Consider the following 20345-nt stretch of genomic DNA (forward strand, 5'->3'; position numbering starts at 1 on the left):
AGGGACAGGCAAACTCAGGCCAGAATTTCACCAGCAGATTCTATCCCTCCTCTGTTGCTTGTGGACTTACAGTACAAACTTGGACGGTGGTCTAATTTCCTGCTGTATCCCCAGTGCCTAGCACTGTGCCTGGAACCTGACAGGCACTCAATAGATAGTATCTGTTGAATGAGTGTATGGACTGATGAGCCATGTGCTTCAGAATAAAGGAAAAGGATTGGCCTATTGTTTTTGTGAAGCCAACATCCTCTTAGGGTCTCAAACAGAAGAGTGTCCTCAGAAGAGAATTTCACTGAATTACAAAGTACTTGGCAGGAAAACAAAATTACTCCTTGCCCCACTCTGCACAATGCCACGATGTCCTTTGGCCTCTAGAAAGGGAGTGATACTTTTGGCATAGAAAAGAATCCGTGTTTGCTCACCAGATAGCTTTGCTGCCCTCTCCTTGATTTGTTACAGTTTTTGTAGAGAGAGTTATATGCGTGCAGGTCAGAGGCGATTGACTATTGTGGATGTACTTTGAACCTGAATAGTTGTAGTGGGGCAGCTTTAGCTCTTTGCTCAAAGCTATTCCCATAGCTTCTTTCACCAAAAACCTTCATTTTTATACATTTTGTTCAGAAGAGGTTTGCTGGACCCATTATAGAGATAAAGAAACAGAGACAAGCATATTATCTCCCAAGGAATTTCTCTTGCTTTCCAGTTCAGGTTCCCTCAGATTACTTTGTTTTCCACTGCTCATCTGTCCCCTGTAGAAGATATAGTACATATTTGAAAAAAAATACTCTGAAAGAGAAACTTGGATCCTACTGCTATGTCTATTTCTATAGATACAATTATTTCCCCTTTTCTCCCATCACAGTAAATCTGAAGGGAATTATCTGGAAATATTTCCCAGGCTAGAAAAAAACCATTTCAAACAGGAGAGAAAATACGGCCAATAGAGTAAGCTGCTCTAGGCTGTTTTTCATTTTAATATGAATCTCTTGTAGTTGGGAGACAAAAGGTGAATGGCCTGAAATCCAAGGGTGGGGGGTCCTGGATTTGGGTATCATCTATATAGACCAAATTCTGTTTCCTTTTGTGTGCCTGCACATGTGTGTGTATATGTGTGTGTGTATATATGTATGGATGGATGTTAGAAAGTCACAGTGGAGTCTTAAACACAACTTACATAGCTATGAAGTAGAACTTTATTTTTTCTAGCTGTGTATAGGGGAGGAGAGCTGAGAAGCTGGGAGAATATATATTCTAAAAACCAAGCTGGAGAGGAAAGGCACAGTAGGGAGTGAGGTGTGGAGATGGGAAAGAGTAACATGTATAGAAGTAAGAGTGGCAAGAAGAAAAGAGATTAGAAATAAGAGGAGGGGCTGGATAAAAGATAGAGAAAGGTGAATAGGGTTCAAGGACCAAGCCACCAGGAACACATGGCAGTATTTTGAAATTTCTCTTAGTTCTCATGTTTTTCTCTTGACAATGGCAAGGTTTCCTCTTTGTCCAGTTTGATAGAGAGCCCTTGCCAGTCAGCCAAAGTTGGTAGGCTGGGTTACGTGGCTGCTATATTCTGAGCTTGGTATTAAGGCCCTGCTGAAGTGATACAAAAGAGAGCTTCACTCGTGAATCTTACAGACTAGCTGGAAAGACAAAGTGTAAGCAAATAGGAAAAAACATAACCATTTTAAACTGTGACACGGAAGGAGACCACCATATAGTAGAGATGGCTGGTTCAGGAGAGGTTACTGAAGAAAAAGGTTAAGCCTGGCCCTGATTGAATAACTAGCTGGCTCTTAGAATACTCCTCTATCTTGCTCTTGGATAAGGGCTCCCTGAAAATCAACTGACCCCCACGCCAAGGGCTCCTCTCAGACTGAAGACTTCTGCATCTCTAGCTAGAATAGTGAGGCCCAGAGAGAGGTTCAGGTAATGGATGAACTTGTTTAGTCTGCTTAGTGCCGCCAGGATTCCTGTTACAGTTTCGCTGAGATGGCAGTAGCTTTAAGGAGACTGGACAAGGGATATGATTAATGGCACAGGTTTGATTTTCAGGTTTTATTCACATTAATAATAAGCCTCAATCCATTTTCATGTAGCCCCAAGGTCCTAAGTGAGGCTTGGGCTGCTGTTAAGACTTTTGTAATAACTGAGCACTGGTTATGACAAGGCTCCATTATGAGCTCAGGATCAACCTATATATGACCAGAAGCTGACAGGCTGTGGGCAGTTGGGGGTTGGATGAGTGTAGGGAAGGAGGTGGGCCTAGTGTCATCTTAGAGTAGCTCTATAGTCTTTCATTCCTGGGACAACCACACAGGCAGTTGAGCTGATGTAAGGACTCTGGACCCGTTTGCAACTTGCTCTTCTTTTCCAAGGTAGGCATTAAGAAGGTACCAAGATCAAAATCCCTATAAGAACAAGATTTTGGTAATTTCAGGCAGATTTTACTCAACTAAAGTAAGAGATGGGACAGTTAGCTTAGAAAAGAAAGCAATTTCTTTCCTTTCCCACTGTCAATGCTCTCTCTGTATTTTTCCCAACTCTCAATATAGGATAGGAAAAGCTTTCAGATCTCTTAAAGAATGAGTACTCAGTTTTTAATACCCAAGGAGATCCAGTTGTAGATAAATCCACTAGAGGGCTTGCCACCTAGGGCCCACCTAAAGGACTACAACAAGGCAAGAGTTGACAAATACAGATAAATCCCAATATGAGACACCAGCCTTGTCCTCTGCAGAAGGAACTTACAAGGGGCATGAAACCATATAGATAGTTTGTGAGATATTATTAATGTGGACATATGGTAGAAGTGCCCCAGCAACAGCTGAAGTAAGAAATGGAGTTTTAGGAAGAGGAAGAGTCCTTGTCCTGATGTGGCTCAGAGAGGCTACAACCAGGATTTTTTCCCCTGTGTTACCGAGGGTCAAACCCAGGGCCTATATGCATGCTAGGCAAGTGCTTTACCACTAGAGCCCCTAGAGCCAGGATTTTAACAATGAGTTTTCTATTCCCCAGAGATCATTATGTGCTTGCCTTTTTGGTTTTAAAGCCTCTGGATTAGGCAAAAAACATGGAGTCAGAACTCAAGACAGACCAGAACTCTGTGTCTCTGGAGATTAAGTAACTAGTATGTAGCTCAGTAAAGGTTTTTTTCTGCTTTGCTCATAATGGGAGGCTTGTTTCTGTGAGGGTAGCCCAGTCATCTCTGTTGTCATGACAACTTACACCTATTGTCTGGGCAACTGAGAGTAAATTGCCTCTGTTGTCATGACAACACACTTCCTCTTATATTTTTCCAGGTGATCACTCTACTGTAGAAGAAATGAGGTTATCCAACAAGAATGAGGGGGAACAACAGCTTAAGCCAAACAACTCTGATACATCCAATGAAGATCAGGAAACCCAACAACCAGAAGAGGCAAGTAGTAGTCTTTCAATTCCATCTTAGTTATGGGGATCCTCCCCTAGAAAGGCACCCTCATGTCTGACTTGACTTCTTTTTGTTTTTGTTTTTGGTTTTTGGTACTGGGGATCGAACTTGGGTCCTCGCGCTTGCGCAGCAGGCGACAAAACCACTGAGCTAAATCCCCGGCCCTGTCTTGACTTCTTAACCATCAGTTAGTGTAGGACAGACTAGGGTATGTTCCTTCTGTGTGTGGATACACCAAAATACAATAATTACTACTTATCAAAGCAATGTCATATGAATTGACTTAATAATGTTCTAAATCTGGATAACATATTTTCAGTGCTTACTACGTACCAGACACTGAATCCACACTCTTAACCACTCTACTGCACCACCTTATAGGAGCTAATGTCCCATTAAGAGATAAGGAAATAGAGCTAAAGAGGTTACAGTACTTAGCTAACTGTGATCAGCCTAGAACTAAAATTGGGGTTCTTTGCAGCCTTGGGTTGCGTCCTGGTTTGTGGGAGAAGTAGTAGGGAGGAAGTAGTCTAATGGAAAAAGGAAGCTCCCATACCCTGCTATACTCACTATGCATTGGCGCCTCTGCCTTCTTCGAAGTCGCTTGAATTCCTTATGCTGACGAGAGACAAAATTGACAGCAGCATACTCCAGCAGGGCAGCAAACACGAAGAGCAGACACACAGCCATCCAGATGTCGATTGCCTTCACGTAGGACACCTGCAACATCCATCAACAGGGCAGTCAGCCTTCTTGGAGTCCTTCCCTGGCCAGTCGAATGGATATCCAGCCCATTTCAACTGCCTGCTGTTATTCAGCTTTATCCTGATTCTTTTCTCGTTTTTAAAGAAGCTTTCCGTGGTTTGTCTCATTATCTGACCGCTCATGTCATAAACATCAGGCTACCCATCATCCTTCAACTCTCTGCACTCTCCACCCTCCACTTCTATCTGTCTTTCTTCCCTATACTTTTTTTCTTTTCTTCTTTTATTCTTTTTACATTTCTGCTTCTGATTCTTATTATTCTTTTCATTCTTGTTTTCTTCTGCTACTTTTCTTTCAATAAATAGCAATGATCATGAACACTGCCTTGTTTATTCTCTGTTATCCCCTTGGGTCTTCACAGTCATGGTAGTTATTGGTAGGGTTCATGATTCCCATGTGAAACACATGAAGATACTTAGAGCTCAAAGAGAAAGAGTCTTATCAAAGATCACCCAGTAAAAAGGTGGCATTAGGACTTGGAGGTTCTGGGTTCTCAATCCAGTGCCTTTGCCATTTTCCTAGGCTACAGCCTCGCAGACAGACTAAGAGCTCCTTCCTTTCCTTCCTCCACTTGCTGTTTTTCCCCTTGACCCTGCAGTTTTCCTTGCTGCTCTTTGCAAGAGTCCCTGCTAAGTAAGGGAGTTCATCAGTAAGCTGGGACAACATCATCTCTCACCCTGGAAGGGAGAACAGGGCATATTCCTGAGGGAATACCACTCACTAAGCATCAAGATACTCACCAAATTGCAAGGCCCTCTTGACATCCACATATCCAGTCCCTAGTAGTCTCTCACTACCTGCTTTGGCAGCTATTAAGTGGTTTTCTTTCCCACTTCCCTTCTGAAGGTTGAACACTGACCTTTCCTGGAACAGGGTTGCAGCAAAATGGGTCAGGAAGAAGAGACAGAGCTCAGGTTTATGAGATTCTTCACTTCCTTATTGACTCCCTGCATAATGGTGAGCTTACTGTATAAGGCTCCCTAGCAGGAGTAGGATGAGTGCATGACACATGACTTCTTTCATAGCTTCTGCTATGTTGGGCGGGGTTGAGTGTGGTGCTGCGGATCCTAAGTAAGGAGAAAGTTTCACTGGATAAGTTTTGTACCTTAGCCATTTTTTTTTCCTGGTGCTGTAGCTCCAACCTAGGTCCTCACACATGCTTGGTAAGCACTGCACTACTGAGCTATACTACCAGCCTCTACCTTAGTGGTTCATAATGGGGAAAACTTTGCCCCACCCCTAGGGGCATTTGACAATATTTTGAGACATTTTTGGTCACACAATTTTTGGGTAGTAGTGGCTACTGGTATTTAATGTGTATAGGACAGGGATGCTGCTAAATATCCTACAATGCATAGCCCCTCCCTCTTACACACACACACACTCACACGCCTGCATGCTTGCACACACAAATTATCCACCCCAAATGGCACATGAAGTGCGAAGATTGAGAAATCCTGCTCTACTTTTAGGGCAATTCCGTTGAAAGCATAGTTGTGAGTTACAAGGCAGCTTTGATTAGGCATCCCCTGGTGTCTCTAATTGCTACCTACTAAGAAGGCATCCTACTTCATGCTCAATCTCCTGGTCCCACTGTGCCCCCAGGGATGTCAAATACTGCAGTGAACATCAGTGAGTTAATTACATGAGAGTCATGAAGGGTTTTGGACCATCAATGGAAAGGATATCATAAGTACCAGGCAGAAGGCCTTGTTCATGATTAATATGTCAATAATACATGAAAAAAAGTCTCCAGAATCCATCTACTCACTATCCTACCTCGTTTAAAGGACTACAGCAGTTTCCTAAATGGTTTCCCAGCAGCTATTCTTGCCACTTCTAATCTGTTCTCCAAACAGAAGCCAGAGTTTTGTTTTCAAAATAGAAACCTGATCATATTAATCCCCTGCTTATAACCATTCAGTGTTTCTCCATTACCCTTATTAGTCCATCAATGTTCCACTTACTATGATATCTAGCCTTGGCATACTTCATGCCTCACTGTGCCCCTTACAATCTATGACCCTGCCGATGATGAGCTACTTCAGCAGTTTTCCAAGAAGCCAATCTCCCTTCCCGTTTTCCTCCTTTACTTGGATAACTTTTCCTTATCCTTCAGCTTCTTCTTTAGATACCACATCTTCTGGAAAGCCTTCCCTGATTTTCCCAGTCTATATTGGTTGTCCTGCTGTATGTACCCAGGCTACCTTACTTTCTTAGTATCCATCACCCACCTGGCCATTTCCTCCACTAGCCTGTGAACTCTTCCATGGCAGGAACTGTTTCTGTGTTATTCATTATTCTATTTGCCAATACCAAGCTAAGTGCCTAGAACATAGTAAATATTCTTTGAATGAGTGAAAAGATGAGTGGTTTAGTAATATGTTTGTCAGTGCTGGATTCTACTTCTCTCTGCCCTCTTGTCATTACTTGTCTCAAGAGCTCATAGCATCTGGAGAAAAGTAGGTCTTTCCTCCTTGCTGTAACTTTAGGCCAGTTTCTGGTAGAAATTTCCATTTAGTCCTTCCATTTTCCTCTGAGCTGCTTGAAGTTGTGGAGATCAGGGGCCTGGCAAAGAGAATGATCAGTGCCTTTGGGGTCCCTCATAGGGGCAAAGAAGATTGGTTTCCTGGGAACATGGGGAATAGCCACTCCATTTGAGTTCTCTTACAAAGCAAGCCCCTGCCACTCTCATCCTGGACAATAAAGTACTGGGAGAGTGACTGGTATGGCTTTCAGAAAACCCTGGTTTTGCCCTATGTCTTTCCTGGGGGCTCCTGATGTTGCACAAATTTGAGTGAGCAGAAGCTCCCTGGCTTACTGAGTCCCTGGCTTTATGGGGCTGGCTAATGAGGGTATTTAATTTGGGGTACATGCTTGGGTATTTTGCTTACTGGCCAATGAGGCCATAAAAAAAGTCATTAAAATCTGATGAGGAGATGCCAAATGTTGTAAACAAACAACCTCCCAACAAAGTCCATTGTTTTCCAAATGAGGAAACTAAGTGATTCCTGGGAGAAGATGGATAATATTAACTCACAAGAGGGGACTAGAAAAGGAAAAGTTTTGGCAAGAAGAAGGCATAAATTCCTTGTTCTATCTCCCTGAGTTACAGAAGACTCTCTGTGCATGGCAGTGGCAATAAACTGGGACACGGTTCTTAGTGCAAAATTACTTTTCTGCCCCTAGTCTCCATGCAAGGCCACTACCATAACACAGCCATCACATCCCTGTCTGACCTGCCTAAGTCAGTCTGGCTTCATCAGAGCTTTGTCAATATTCCCATCCACCTATAAAACATATTTACAGGAAGTGATCCCCAACAACTTCTTGGACACTTGATCCTCATCTGAGTATTGTCACTGTTTTGCCCTAAAGAGATTTGGAATACCTCAAAGGTTTCCCACCAAATCAAAAATAATTGGGGACAATACCAGCTGCTTTAGTCCCAGATCCAGCACTCACTGCTTTCAACTCTGATACCTGATCATTATAATATTTATTGAGCAGTTATTATGTACCAAACACTGTCCTGTATAGTTTTACATTGCTTATTTTTCATAATTACCCTATGGTAGAGGTAACATTCTTATTCCTTTGTTACGAGCAAAGAAATTGAGAGGTTAAAGAATTTACCTAAGGTCACACTATGAGGCTAAGATTTAAACCCAAATAGGCCTGACTTATTTTCTTACATTTAACCACTGCTTCACCCATATAGAAAATTCAGAAATTCATCATAGATGTTGCAGATTACCCCTTGCTTAAGTCCCTAGTAAAAAGTCTTATTAGGATCATGCATCGAAAGATGGGGGCCTGGTTCTTAACAAATCAGAGCAAGAGAAAACATGTTCACTGCAAGATCAACAAGAAACTATGTTGCTTTGCTTCCCATTATTCCTCTATGACTAAGAAAAGTGTTTGGTACATGGTACATGTTCAATAATTATTTATTGACTGAACAAATTAATAGTCTCCTTGATTTGCTCTGAGCCTTGCTGACTAAGGACTTTGAAGTAACCCCCAAATTCCCTACATAAAGACCTGAGGCTAGGAGAACTGTTACTAGTCTCATCAGCACAAATCTTTCTGCATAATCAAAACATCAGCAGGCCCCAGATGATGAGAGTCTACTGGCTTTAATTGCTATTTGCTACCTCAAAATTTTTGCATCCCCAAAGAATACTGTATCTAGAGTGCTTTGCAATAGTACCTTACATCTGATAAAGCAAAAGGACAGAAGTTGGCTCAAAATCTTGATATTTCCTTGGTTATTTCTGGTGGGACATGACCTTGAGAAGGTCATTTTACCTCCCTGGGTTGTATTCTAATCTGTGCCTGAAGGAGTGAGACTTTCTGTTTGATAAGGGTCTTTTCATTTTGGACATGCTGATTATTTCCCAAAGAAAGTCAAGGTAAGTAAGGTACTGTCTCTACTCATTCCTTAGCTAGACAGCACCCCTAACCTTAGCCCCCACATTGTTAGTGGTGTTATAGCAGTGTTGTGGGGGAAGAGAGAATGTCAGATATTTGCTCTTGCTCATTGGCTCTTCTCAACTCTAAATCTAAGGCAAATGGTGAGCAGGAAGGAGCATGGGATGAATGGGAAATGGGGAGCTCGATGGCAGGCAGGTTCCCTTGCATGTCTCTTCACCTTAGGCAAAGAGGCCCGGGAGCCAGAGCTCTGGGTTGTCATGGTGAGCACGGTGGTGATGCCAAGGCCTACACGGGCAGGGGCAGCATCCATGTTAATCCAGAAGGAGACCCAGGACAGGATGACGATGAGTAGGCTAGGGATGTACATCTGAATCAGATAGTAGCCCATCTGCCGTTCCAGGTGAAACTTTACCTCGATGCAGGTGAATTTCCCTGAAAAGAAAGAGGTGAAGAATGAGGCCCCAGGTCCTCAGTTGGCAGCTGAGCCTGAGGGGGCAGGACCAGGGCAGCCCTATCTGTTGGCTGACCTTTGAGCACCTCACTAGGGCCAATAAAGAAGCCTTTCAAAATGACCCCAGGTAGTGGCCATGTATGTACTAAGAAAGCTCTCAGAGCAGCCATAAAGGACTTTCCCTCTTTCTCTCAGCAGTTCAGCTTCTAGCAGGTCTTTAAAGTGATAGCACACCAAAAAGATAAAGAGCAAGCGATCTCCAGAGTAAGACTGCCTGGATTTGAATCCTGAACCTTTCATTTATTATCTGTGTGACACTGAGGAAAACACCCAAGCTTTCAGTTTCCTTGCCTATAAAGCAGTAATGACAATATCAAGTCTATCACTGAGACCTTGAAAAAATTAAGGGAGACAATATATTTGAGGTGGTGAGTACACAGGGAGCTATTACTATTGTTATATCATTATTAACAGAACAATCAGACTCATCTGAACAGCCTTGTTTGCTCTTGCTAGTACCCCAGAAGCTCTCCCACAACAATGCTGTGGTGAACACTGCCTATGTCTTAGACAAGTGAGAAGAGCCAGATAGCAAACATTAGGAAACAGTACCCAACAGAGACCAGCTCTGGACAGTGGGCAGTGGGTTCCTGTAGAGCATTAGGCAATAGCATTCTATTCCATCAATAAAAAGTGCACTGGCCCATGCACAAGTGCTCTGCCTCCACTACCAGCAATCTTCATTTTACCCTGCCTCCCATAGCTCTAAGGCTAAGAAAACAGCAGTTTGCAGCTTCCCTCAGAAGCAGAGGCATACATAAAAGAGAGGATGTGTGTAGTCATCTCTTAGTATCTGTGCGGGATTGGTTTCAGGACCCTTCCGCAAATACCAAAATCTGGATTCTCAAGTCTCTTATATATAAAACGGGGTAGTGTTTGCATATAACCTATGTACATCCTCCTGTATACTTTAAATCATCTCTATATTATAATATCAAGATGTTAATGCTGTGTAAATAGTTGTTATACTATATTATTTAAGGAATAATTACAGCCATGTGTGGTAGCACATGCCTATAACGCCAAAATTTGGGTGGCTGAGGCAGCCTGGACTATACAGTGAGACCCTGTCTCAAGCGCAACAAACAAACAAACAATAAAGAATAATTACAAGGGGGAAAGTCTGCTTATATTCAGCACAGATACAATTTTTTTTTCCATGAATAGATTTGTTCTGTAGTCTGTTGATTCTTTGGATGTGGATATTGAGAGTCGACTGTGTATTATTTTATTTTAGTCTAGGCTTATTCTTATTAGGCTTACCTAATTCTTCAAGACCAGTGATTTTATTAATGCCTGCTCAAGGCTCTGACATGCTGCATGACACTGTTACCTCCTATTGTTCCCTGGGTCTACCCCACCTCATGCCACCACAGGCTTCTTGCTGTGGCATGCATTTACTAAGTATGTATGTTATCTTTCTCTTCCTTCTTTTTTTGTAGCTTTGGTTTTAATTACAAAATTAACCCTTGCTTATTATAGAAAAAATGAAAAAAGGAGAAATAATATTCATAAGCTTACATTTATCAAATCTCTACTAAGTGCCCTGACTTTATATACTTTATCTCATTTCATCCTATAGCAACTCTGAGGCAGATAATGTCATGATCTCCCATTTTAAAGATAGGAGTATTAAAACAAGGGCCTGTAACTAGTAAATAGTGAAGCCAGAATTCAAACTTGGGTCTTTTTGACTCCAAAGTTCTTACTCTCATCTGTTATATCACAACACTTTAGAAATATTTAGTGCTAGTATTACCTTCTAGGATTTTTTTAAGCAGTGACAAAGTTTATTTGAAAAAGCAAAAGTGAAGAGTGAGGGAGAAACTAGCTCTATAGAGTGAGCTTGGGCTGAGTAAAAAAGGAAAAGCAAGGTAAAAGTACACCCTAGAGGATGCAGGGTGGGCTATTGTGAGGAAAGCCACAAAAGCCGCCTTCCAGGATTTTTAAATGCACATTTTTGGTTTGTTCTTCCATAACAATATAATCATTCTGTGTATACAACTCTGAATCTTACCTTTTTTTTTTAGTTATATTTACTCGAGTGGATATGAGTGCCTTGCAAGCATCCTTTCTAAAATCTGCACATAATTGCATCAAGTAAGAACACTAATTTACTTAACCTCTGCCCTTACAGGTAGATATTTGGAATAATTCTAAGTTTTGGTAATATAAACAGTGACCCAGCAGCCCTCTTGTGGTCTAAAGTCAATGTGATATTTTGGGATATTTACTTATTATACATTCTAAGTAGCTCCTGGATAGGAGAAAATAGGGGGGCAAATGAAGCTTCTAGACTATAAAGTTCCTCACAATACCATGTTTCCTAGACCACCTGCATCAGAATCGTCCAGATGTTTGTCAAAATGCAAATTTATAGGCATCACTCCTGGTATGTATACTCAGAGTCTCTGAGAGGTAAAATCAACATTTTAACAGGCTCTCCAGGGGGATATATTGCATACCGAAGTTTGAAAACCACTGCCCTACATATAAATCGTCAATTTTTCCTCCATAAGATTATTCCAATTTCTATTCCCATCTGCATTTTCTAAATTCAATGAACTATTCCTCTACCCACTCCCCACAACCCTACACCCCCACATATATGCACATACATGTGCATGAGAAGCACCTAAAATATGTCAGCACACCATAGGAGAGACTCAGGATCTCCCTCTCTTTAGACTGCTGCCTGTATCTCAGCGTTCCACCTCCTCACAGTCAAATTACTGGCGAGGAAGAGGAACAAACAACTCTTAGGGAAGCTGCAGAGGGCAGATTCTCAGGCTGGAAAAGCAGCCCCACTCCACTTGCTGGCCTAGGTTTCGGGCTGGGAAAACAGGCTGGTTCTGGAGAGTTGGACACTGGTAGCAGAGTAAGGTACAGATGGTACGCTGGCTGCTGCCTTCAGGCCTGCTCCTTCCCAGTTCAGCACAGCCATTTACTACTCTTAGAATTGGATTTCTCACCTCTCAAACAAACTTGGCCCAACAAAGAGTGGGACTTGTGCCACTCATTGTGCAGGGTTATTCTCTCTACAGCATGTGAAAGGGACAAGAACATGGGCTTTGGAGTTGGATCTGGATTTGAATTCCAAATTTGTCATTTATTAGTTGCATGACTTGGACAATTGACTTAACCTCTTGGAACCTCTATGCTGTCTTTCTGAAAATGGTGTTGATAATCACTATTGTCATAAGTTATGAGATAAAGTGTACAAAGCATGCAACATCTTATCTTCCCTGGATTGGAACTTTAATAGAGGATGGTTGCCTTGTTTCTTTGCCTCCTATCTGGAGGCCCTTCTATGCCTCAAAGCCAGCAAAGAGCTTGGTTCTTACCCGTGTTGTAGTTCTTGGTACAATAGCCTAGATCCTTTTCATCCCGCAAGATAAATTGGGGCAGAGTCAGCCCCTCAGCTACTTGGACAGCAGGAGCATCTTCCAGCCACTCAAACACGAGGTCATTCATGGTGTAGCCAACTGCAAGTGACAGAGATTGCAGAGAGCTGTAGAGTGTGGGTGTTGGGTAGGGGTAGAGGTAGAGTTAGAACTGGCAGAAGAGAACAAATCAGGAGTAAGGCCTGAGATTTAGAAACTGGATGCTCTTCCTGGAAAGGGAAACGTCTAAAGACAGTACTTGGTCACTTGTCTCATGAGCCTATCCTAAGAGAGATGACTCCAGACTCATCTTCTATCCAGTTTTCAGGCTTAAGAAAGGTTAAAAAATAAATTATTCTGGCAGATCTAGAAGGAAGGCCAAGAGGGTTGGAAAAATGTCAGGGACCCCAGCAGGAAGCCCAAAGGAATAAGCATGTGTACCAACCACATGCTTAGCCAACCTCAGAACCGGGGATTCTGTCTCTTTACCTCAGGGAAGAAAGAGCTATTTATATCCTGCCAGTCATGCATGCAACAATGTGAATACCACAGATTCCTACCCAGGGCCTTAAATTGGGACAAACTGAGAGTTAATATCTGAACATGCCAAGTGACTTCCTAGCCAGCAGTTCATAAAGGCTCATGCTAAATGTGGAAACATTCACAGGAGAGATGGGAGCAGAATTACCAAGGCTGAAAAAAGCACTGTAGGGCCTTGACCCAAAGGAGCTGTGTGACTGTGGGTAAGTCACTTCCCCTTCTGTAAAATGGGGATAATAGTAGTTGCTCTACCATTTTTTTCAAAGCTGTTATGAAGGGTAATGGAAGCCTGGATGTGAAAGTGGTCTATGAACTTTAAGGAGATGACCATAGGACATGTTCTGTGCAACATGGTTATTATATACTAAAATGGTCTTATAAGCCTCCTTTTCTGAGGACCTTGTGGATATCTCCTGATCTTGCAGTCTCACTTCACTCAGGAAATGGAGAAGGAACAGAAATAGGTGATGGCCCGGGCTTGCCATCCTTTCGTTCCTCTGTACTTTGGGTAGTCCATATAGGCTGATACCTCTGTTATAGAGGAGTCTTTGTCTGACTTCTCTCTAGGCACAGTCCTCTGCTTGGAACTGTTATTTCTTCTCTAGAATGCTTATCTGTGTTCATGAGGAATTAGAGTTCAAAGAATCTCTGTGCCCTATCCAACACTGGCATTTTATGAGCACCTTCAATGTCTTAACTCGGGAAATAAGGAAAAACTACTTCATGCACTGTAAGAGAGAACATAAACTTGGACAGAGAAGGAGCCCTTCAAATCACCCCTGCCCCCAACAGCACAAGCACATTTGGTACTTCCCATGCCTCACCACTGTGAAACAGCCAAGCTAACAAACAGTATGGGGATGGAAAAACACACTAGGTTGGGTATCAGGAAACCATGGCTTCTACTCTCATCTCTGCCAAGAATTGACTGTGTGTACTTGGATAAGTCCCTCCCCACTCTGAGTGGCCCTTTTCCTGTCTAGAGTATCGTGGGTTGGGGTTAACTAGCTGTTTTTCAGGCCTTGTTCTGTGACTCTACAGATACTTACAGCTTTCCAGCTGCATTGTGCAAGTCTGGATGTCCATGGGGAAGTTCTTGAGGTCCATTGGGCAGGACAGCATGAGGGTCAATCTGGGAGGAACAATAAGAAAAAGTGACATCAGCTTACTGGGGTTTAGCACTACAATGGGGACCTTCCTCCCACCCTTCAGCCTCCATCTGGCTTGTTCCTTTTGACATAAACTCTCCTGGCCATCCACCAGGTGTACCTGATGCTGTAAAGCACATTCCCATTCTTGAAGATGCGCAGCAACTTGTTGTCTGTAGTCACTTCATGAAAGTTGGCCCCTTTCTCATTAGCAAAGAACAGGTCTGGCTTCCAGATAGAGTCCAGCATGGAAGGATCAAGGTCCAATGAGTCATCAGGATATTCTTGGTAGGCCAGGCGTGGATCATTCCACTGTTGCCTCAAGAAGACATTTACCCAGTAGTCCTGGGAAGGTACAGAGATTGTTCTATCACAGGTAGTGCTATTACCAGGGGTCCAGCAAGTCTACATGGGTAAGAGGGCAGTGAGGAGGAAATGCTAGGAGCCATGTGTTTGGAGTAGTAAATATTTTCTGCTGAAGAAGGAGCTACCTTGGACTGATATAGCAAAAACACGAAGGGAAAAGGCATCTATTTAAGTACCTACTGTGTGCCAATCTCTAAGTGCTTTCTTGTATGTATCATATTGTTTAAATCTCATACGAGTCTTGTGAGGACAGTGCCATCATAATCTCAATTTTACAGATGAGAAACTGTGATCAAAATAGATTTAGGTAAATCTGCTCAACACAGCTATTAAGTGATAGAGTCAGAATTTGAATCCAAGTTTCTCTGATTTCAAAGACTTCTCTGCATCAAGCTACTACACATTTGATCTCTGGTACTGAGCCTCGTCTGTCTTTAGCAGTGGAAGTCTGGGACTAGGGAAAATATTTTCTCATTGAATAACATCAGATATCCTATGACTTTAGCTATGACCTTGAAACAAGAAGAGGGTAACAGGAGGAGGAAATGCTGTCTTCTTAGCTTACCCCATTCACATTGGACTTGTAGTGGGGGAAAGGAAGATCCCTTACCATGGTGGTCTCAGTGACAGAACCAAAACTGTTGATGAAGATGTTGCAGGTCACGTTCACTGGTGGGCCTAGAAGTAGTAGAGCACAACCTGTTCAGGTTCTAGGACTCCCTCGCTGAGTTTTAGGTGAGGGCACTGCTGGGAGTAGCCAGTGTGAGCTACACAGGGCCATGGGCAACAGGGAGATGTAAGAACTAGCCCTGGACCTCCAGCCTCCTTCCTTGGGGCAGGCCACAGGAGCAGGGGTGGGTAGTAGGCTGCCAAAGTGGCAAGGAAGGAGAAGTTTATGTAGGATGAATGTTTCTTACCTTTAAAATTGGGCCGAATCCTGGCATCATATCCAGATGTTCGCCCCATAAGCTTGTCTAGGAAATCAGAGGGGGACATGGGCAGGGACCCATTGGTCCCAGATTTGACATCTTTTGCCAAGGTCGCCCTGGACAGGAGAGGTAAAGAGGTCTGAGGCTAGTTGTATTCTGAATTTATCACGGACTCTCTCCATTCTCATCCCCATCCACCTCTGGCTGTTCTCATCAGGCAGGAGGATAAGAGAATGAGCCTCCGGATGCCATTGTGCAAAATGAGGACAAACAAAAAAAGAGCCATAAGCCAACATGGTAACTCACCAATTGTCCTAGGAAAGGGCTTTCACATAGATTAGATCGTTTTACTCTCACAATTCTCAGTAAGATGGAATTGAAGACTGTTCCATTTTACAGATGAAAAACTGAGGTTTAAAAGTGAGTTATTTGTCTAAAATCTCAGAGCTAATGAGTGACAGGGTTAGAACTTAAATATTGGGCTTAGGCTACATTCAGTGTTCTCTTCCTGAAAGTGCTTTGAAAGCCCTAAAAAAAAAAAGCACTTTTCAAAAGTGACATCTCACTGTAATGTTTTGTAATGTTTTGTTCATGTGGCCTAGCCAAGGATGGGAAGGGCTCAGAGACAAACTGCATCCTTGAGAGTTGGTGTTAATTGCTTGGGCTTCATGTGGGACTGCTCAGGATCTAGAATCCAGCTTCTGAAAGGAGAGAGGCTTGGCTTCCGGTATTTATAGCAGGAAGCTATCTGTTGAGATATGATTTTGTTCTGGGCTACTGCAGGCAGGTAAACTCAACTGTCTAAGCAAAGAGGTCCCTATGGACATGGAAGAGCCTCCCAGTAGGCGCATAATGCTGAGAAGATTAACTCCTATCTTTTCTCTGCTAACAGCTTGATTTTGAGGCAGGTGCCAGTATGCTTTGGCCTGGCTTAGAAACCAGCTTCCTTCTTCCCTGACAAGTTTCCCTCTAAGAATAGCAAAGCTCCTTTCACACGTCCGCTTACTAGTTTACCAGCTAACAGATAGATCAGGGACCAGGAGCTCAGCAAATCCTTGGGGGCAAGAGCAGAGCTCGGGACCAAGACCATGCTCGACTCCTGGACTTCTTCATTCTGCTCTATCCTGCTGTCATAACTGTGTCAAGCATGATAGCCAGCACCACTGCTCCCATGGCTGCTGCTGCACCATGGGGCTAGTCAGCACAGTGACTACTGTCTTTGTGGGTCCTTGTCTCCTTAGAGCTAGTGGGCCTTTCTTTCCCAGAAAGTCCATAGACTAAACAGTCACTAATAGAGAAATGAAAGGCATCATACTAAACACATCATATAGCTTATCTCATTTAGTACTCACCTCAGTCCTTTCTGATTATCCATATTACATTTGTTCCAGGGGAATTGATTCCAGTTCATTCATATATATATATATATATATATATATATATATATATATATATGCCAAAATATATGGATGTTGAAGTCCCTTATATAAAATGGAATAGTATTTGCATATAACATACATACATTCTCCTATGCACTTAAATCATTTCTGGATTACTTAAAAACATAGTGCAATGTAAATTTTATACAGATAGTTGTTAGATTGTATTATTTAGGGAATAATGACAAGAAAAAGTATGAAGATGTTTAGCATATATGCAATTTTGTTTTATGGTCCTGGGGATTGAATCCAGGATATTGCACATGCTAGGTAAGTGCTCTGTCACTGAGCTACATCCCCACCTCTTTTTAAATTTTATTTTGACACAGGATCTCACTGAGTTGCCCAGGCTGGCCTCAAACTTGCAATCATCATGCTTCAGCCTTCTAAGTAGCTGGATTATAGGCATGTATTACTCTGCTCAGTTTAGCAATGTTTTTTAAAAATATATTCTTGATCTGCAGTTGGTTGAACTCACAGTTGTGGAACCCATGGATGTGGAAAAATTGACTGTATCTAGATGAGGAGACTGAGGATCAGTGAAGTAAAGTGACTTCATGACTATAGCTAGTAAGTGGTAAAGCCAAGATTCAAACCCAGAATTATTTACTTCAAGACTGAATCTGTCTACCACAGTAAACGATGCAAGCAGCCCAGGGTGAGCAGCCAAGGAACCAGAATAGGGGAAAGTCAATGGCAGCCCCACTATGACATCTTTAAATCCTGCCTCCTTGAGTTTCCTAAGCAAAAGAAGCCCTTATACTGGGCATGGAGACCACCCTGGGCCTCAGCAAGAGTGATGAAAGCAGGTAGCCTAAGCCATCTGTGAAAATCTGAGGAGGCTGGTGGTGGTGCTGGAGCAAGCAGAAGTTTGTGGTTTCACCACAGGGTGTCCATGCTAGCCAGGTGCTGCTGCTACTGCTGGCCACCTGCCACCTGCCTGACGAGAGGTCACATGCCCGTATACATGGAAAAACCAGACTTTCCCCCTCTGTCTTTAGCCCCACTCTCAGGTGACCTCTCCCACTAGTCCCACTAGACACAGTCAGACTGTGGGTTCAGCTGTCTTCATCCCCAACTGCTGTTGTGGTACCCTCATCTGGGCCATCTTGTCTGAGGACCTGTGACTAGTGTCACTGTGTACAGCCATTTCTTTCTCTCTTTCATTCCTGGAAATTTCCAAACACTGGCAGGACCTAGGAGGATCCAGAGCTGACATTCTTTCTCATGCTAATCCCTGGGGTTGGATGAGGGGAAAACCAATTTCACTACTAGGTATCTGAGCAGTCTTGCACAGGTCTCTCCCCCTCTTTCAACCTCAGTTTCCATATATACAATAAGCAACTTGGAGCACCGAGGATTTAGCTCAGAGGCATCACGACTGCCTCACAAGCACAAGGTCCTAAGTTCGATCTCCAGTACCAGAAAACAAAACAAAAAACAAAACTGGCACTCAGGATTCTCTAAGGGCCCATCTTGCTCTAATTGCCTCCAGTCCCTAAGCCCAAGTGGGAATGCTGCCACTGGAGCTTAGCCCTTGAGTCAGCCTTCCTCTCCAGGAGAGCCACCAAGGTCCAGCTGGGTACCCTCTTTGGTTTATATTCCCCTGTCAATTCCAACTGAGCTGTCATTCCACTCTGAGCTGCTTTTTGCTCCTCAGTTTACTGTCCTGTTCTGCATCTTTGCCTGAAAGCCAGCCAGTGGGACAGAAAGCTCCTCAGAGGCAAAGAGCTCTAGGGTACCCCTTGGATTAAGAAGAAAAGGAGGATGCTGTGGTGGCACTCACTCCTTCCACCTTGGAACGCGCTCTTCTTATGACCAGCTCAGCCCAAGCTATGGCCATCCTTCCTGCTCTGCTCAACCTGTCAACCTAGACTGGCTCCTGGTCTAACAAGAAAGGAACAATTGGTAGGGTGGCATTTACAAGGAACCCCAAGAATTCCTTGGCTACAAGCCCAGGAAATTATTGCCACTTAGTGCCCCTTGAGGGATAGCTAGCAGCCATGTGTGCACAGGCAGGATGATTGCAGAAGGACAAGGCTTGGGTACCCTAGCTCCATTCTGATATCAAACCCATGCTATCTGAAACCTCTTGAGCAGATAGCTGACGAAATGTTTTTCTCATTTTTAGGGATCTGAGCAGTAGGTGACCCAGCTGGTAGGGAGACAGTTGGCTCACAGGACAGATGGCCTCCATTTTGGGGCTCAGCTACCCAGCCCTTACCCAAGCCACCCATCCCTACCCCTACTGAAGCCCAGAAAACTCTCACCCATGCATAAGCCTTCCCACCACACTGGGTCTTTGACTTCTCCAGTGGAAAACTCCTGGGTCCTGATTGGGGAAGAATGTGTCCTCCCCTGGAGCCCTCCAGACTGAGTTCTTTCTGAAAACTTAGAGGAAACTGTGCCAGCTCTCCTGGGTGTCCCCTGCTCCCACCAGTGTTTGCATGCACCTCCTCACCCCCGCTCAGCTCACCTGAGGAGGATCTGCCCTGGCAGGGTCCAGAGAAGAAGGAAGGAGAGGGTTGCAGGAACAAGAGTTGTCATTCCACGGGGAACTTGGAGCCCTTTCTCAGCCTGACTGCCAAGGTGAAAGGGGATATCCCTGCAGGAATGCCAAAAGTACAGTGCCTTCCTCTAACTTGGGCTGCTCACAATCAGCAAAGGGGCTGGGTTAGGAGTTGTGCTCTCTTTCTTCTTCTGTCTCTTCCCTTTTGCCCTGTCTTTACCAGTTAGGGGCCAAAACTATTCCCCTGGAAATGATCCTGACACAAATAACCCTAGGGGTTCCAGCTCAGGCTCGCCTTGGGCTGCGGAGGGCCTGTCGCCAGGGAGCTAGAAAAGATTCTCTTTGGGCAGCAATCACTCTCCAAACCCTGGAGAGTCTTGGAGGGAGGGAGGAGGGAGACCAGTAGGAAGATGTTTCCTTCCCTCCCACCTCCCCCTAGTTGCACCCTCTGAAAGAAGCAATTTAAAGGCACAGTCACCAGCAACTGGAGTGTGGTTCAGAGCCTGTCTGTGTGCCACATGCCAGGGAGGAGCTTGGGCTGCCACTGCCACTTGGGGAGAGCCTGAGGTGTTCTGTCCAGCCTCCAACACTCCAGCTGGAAGAGTGCACATAGGCGGCCCTGCTGTCCCCCAAGCAACAGCTTTCCTATTAGCCAAGAGCCAAGCTGGGGCCCAACAGTAAAGTTCTAATGATTTTTATGAGGAAGGAAAAAGACCTCACAGGGGTTAGGCAGTGCCACTGGGTTTTCTTAAGCTGACAGCTTCAGATCCAAGAGGGGAGGTGAAGAAGAAGCTGAGGGCAGGGGCAGCTTTTCCCCATCCTCTGGATGGAGGCACAGAGGATAGATGGTAGAAGAACTTCACAGCCCTTCTCCTATGTGGTCAGCCTGCCTGT

At 43.8% G+C, this 20345-nt stretch overlaps 1 protein-coding gene and 1 long non-coding RNA gene across 6 annotated transcripts in view; one reads left to right on the plus strand and one right to left on the minus strand.

The window, feature by feature from the left end:
- LOC110347512 (uncharacterized) overlaps positions 1–4269 on the plus strand; it is a 24854-nt gene extending 20585 nt beyond the window's left edge. For all 4 annotated transcript variants that reach the window (XR_002392194.2, XR_015445596.1, XR_015445595.1 and 1 more), the window contains 2 exons: positions 3294–3412; positions 4082–4269. This is a non-coding gene — a long non-coding RNA (uncharacterized LOC110347512). The remainder of the gene's footprint in view (positions 1–3293; positions 3413–4081) is intronic.
- LOC101700092 (glycine receptor subunit alpha-4) overlaps positions 1–19848 on the minus strand; it is a 26459-nt gene extending 6611 nt beyond the window's left edge. For both annotated transcript variants that reach the window (XM_087196702.1, XM_004875091.3), the window contains exons 1-8: positions 19419–19848; positions 15492–15619; positions 15185–15252; positions 14330–14553; positions 14110–14192; positions 12482–12622; positions 8844–9058; positions 3995–4144 (exon numbers count right to left, since the gene is read on the minus strand). In XM_087196702.1, coding sequence (XP_087052828.1) covers positions 3995–4144; positions 8844–9058; positions 12482–12622; positions 14110–14192; positions 14330–14553; positions 15185–15252; positions 15492–15619; positions 19419–19489 — 1080 coding nt within the window. In that variant the 5' untranslated portion in view covers positions 19490–19848. The remainder of the gene's footprint in view (positions 1–3994; positions 4145–8843; positions 9059–12481; positions 12623–14109; positions 14193–14329; positions 14554–15184; positions 15253–15491; positions 15620–19418) is intronic.
- Positions 19849–20345: the final 497 nt, after the last annotated feature.

Source organism: Heterocephalus glaber, unplaced genomic scaffold, assembly GCF_053883595.1.
Source record: "Heterocephalus glaber isolate CG9 unplaced genomic scaffold, H.glaber_assembly_v1.0 deba00001613, whole genome shotgun sequence".
NCBI lineage: Eukaryota > Metazoa > Chordata > Mammalia > Rodentia > Bathyergidae > Heterocephalus > Heterocephalus glaber.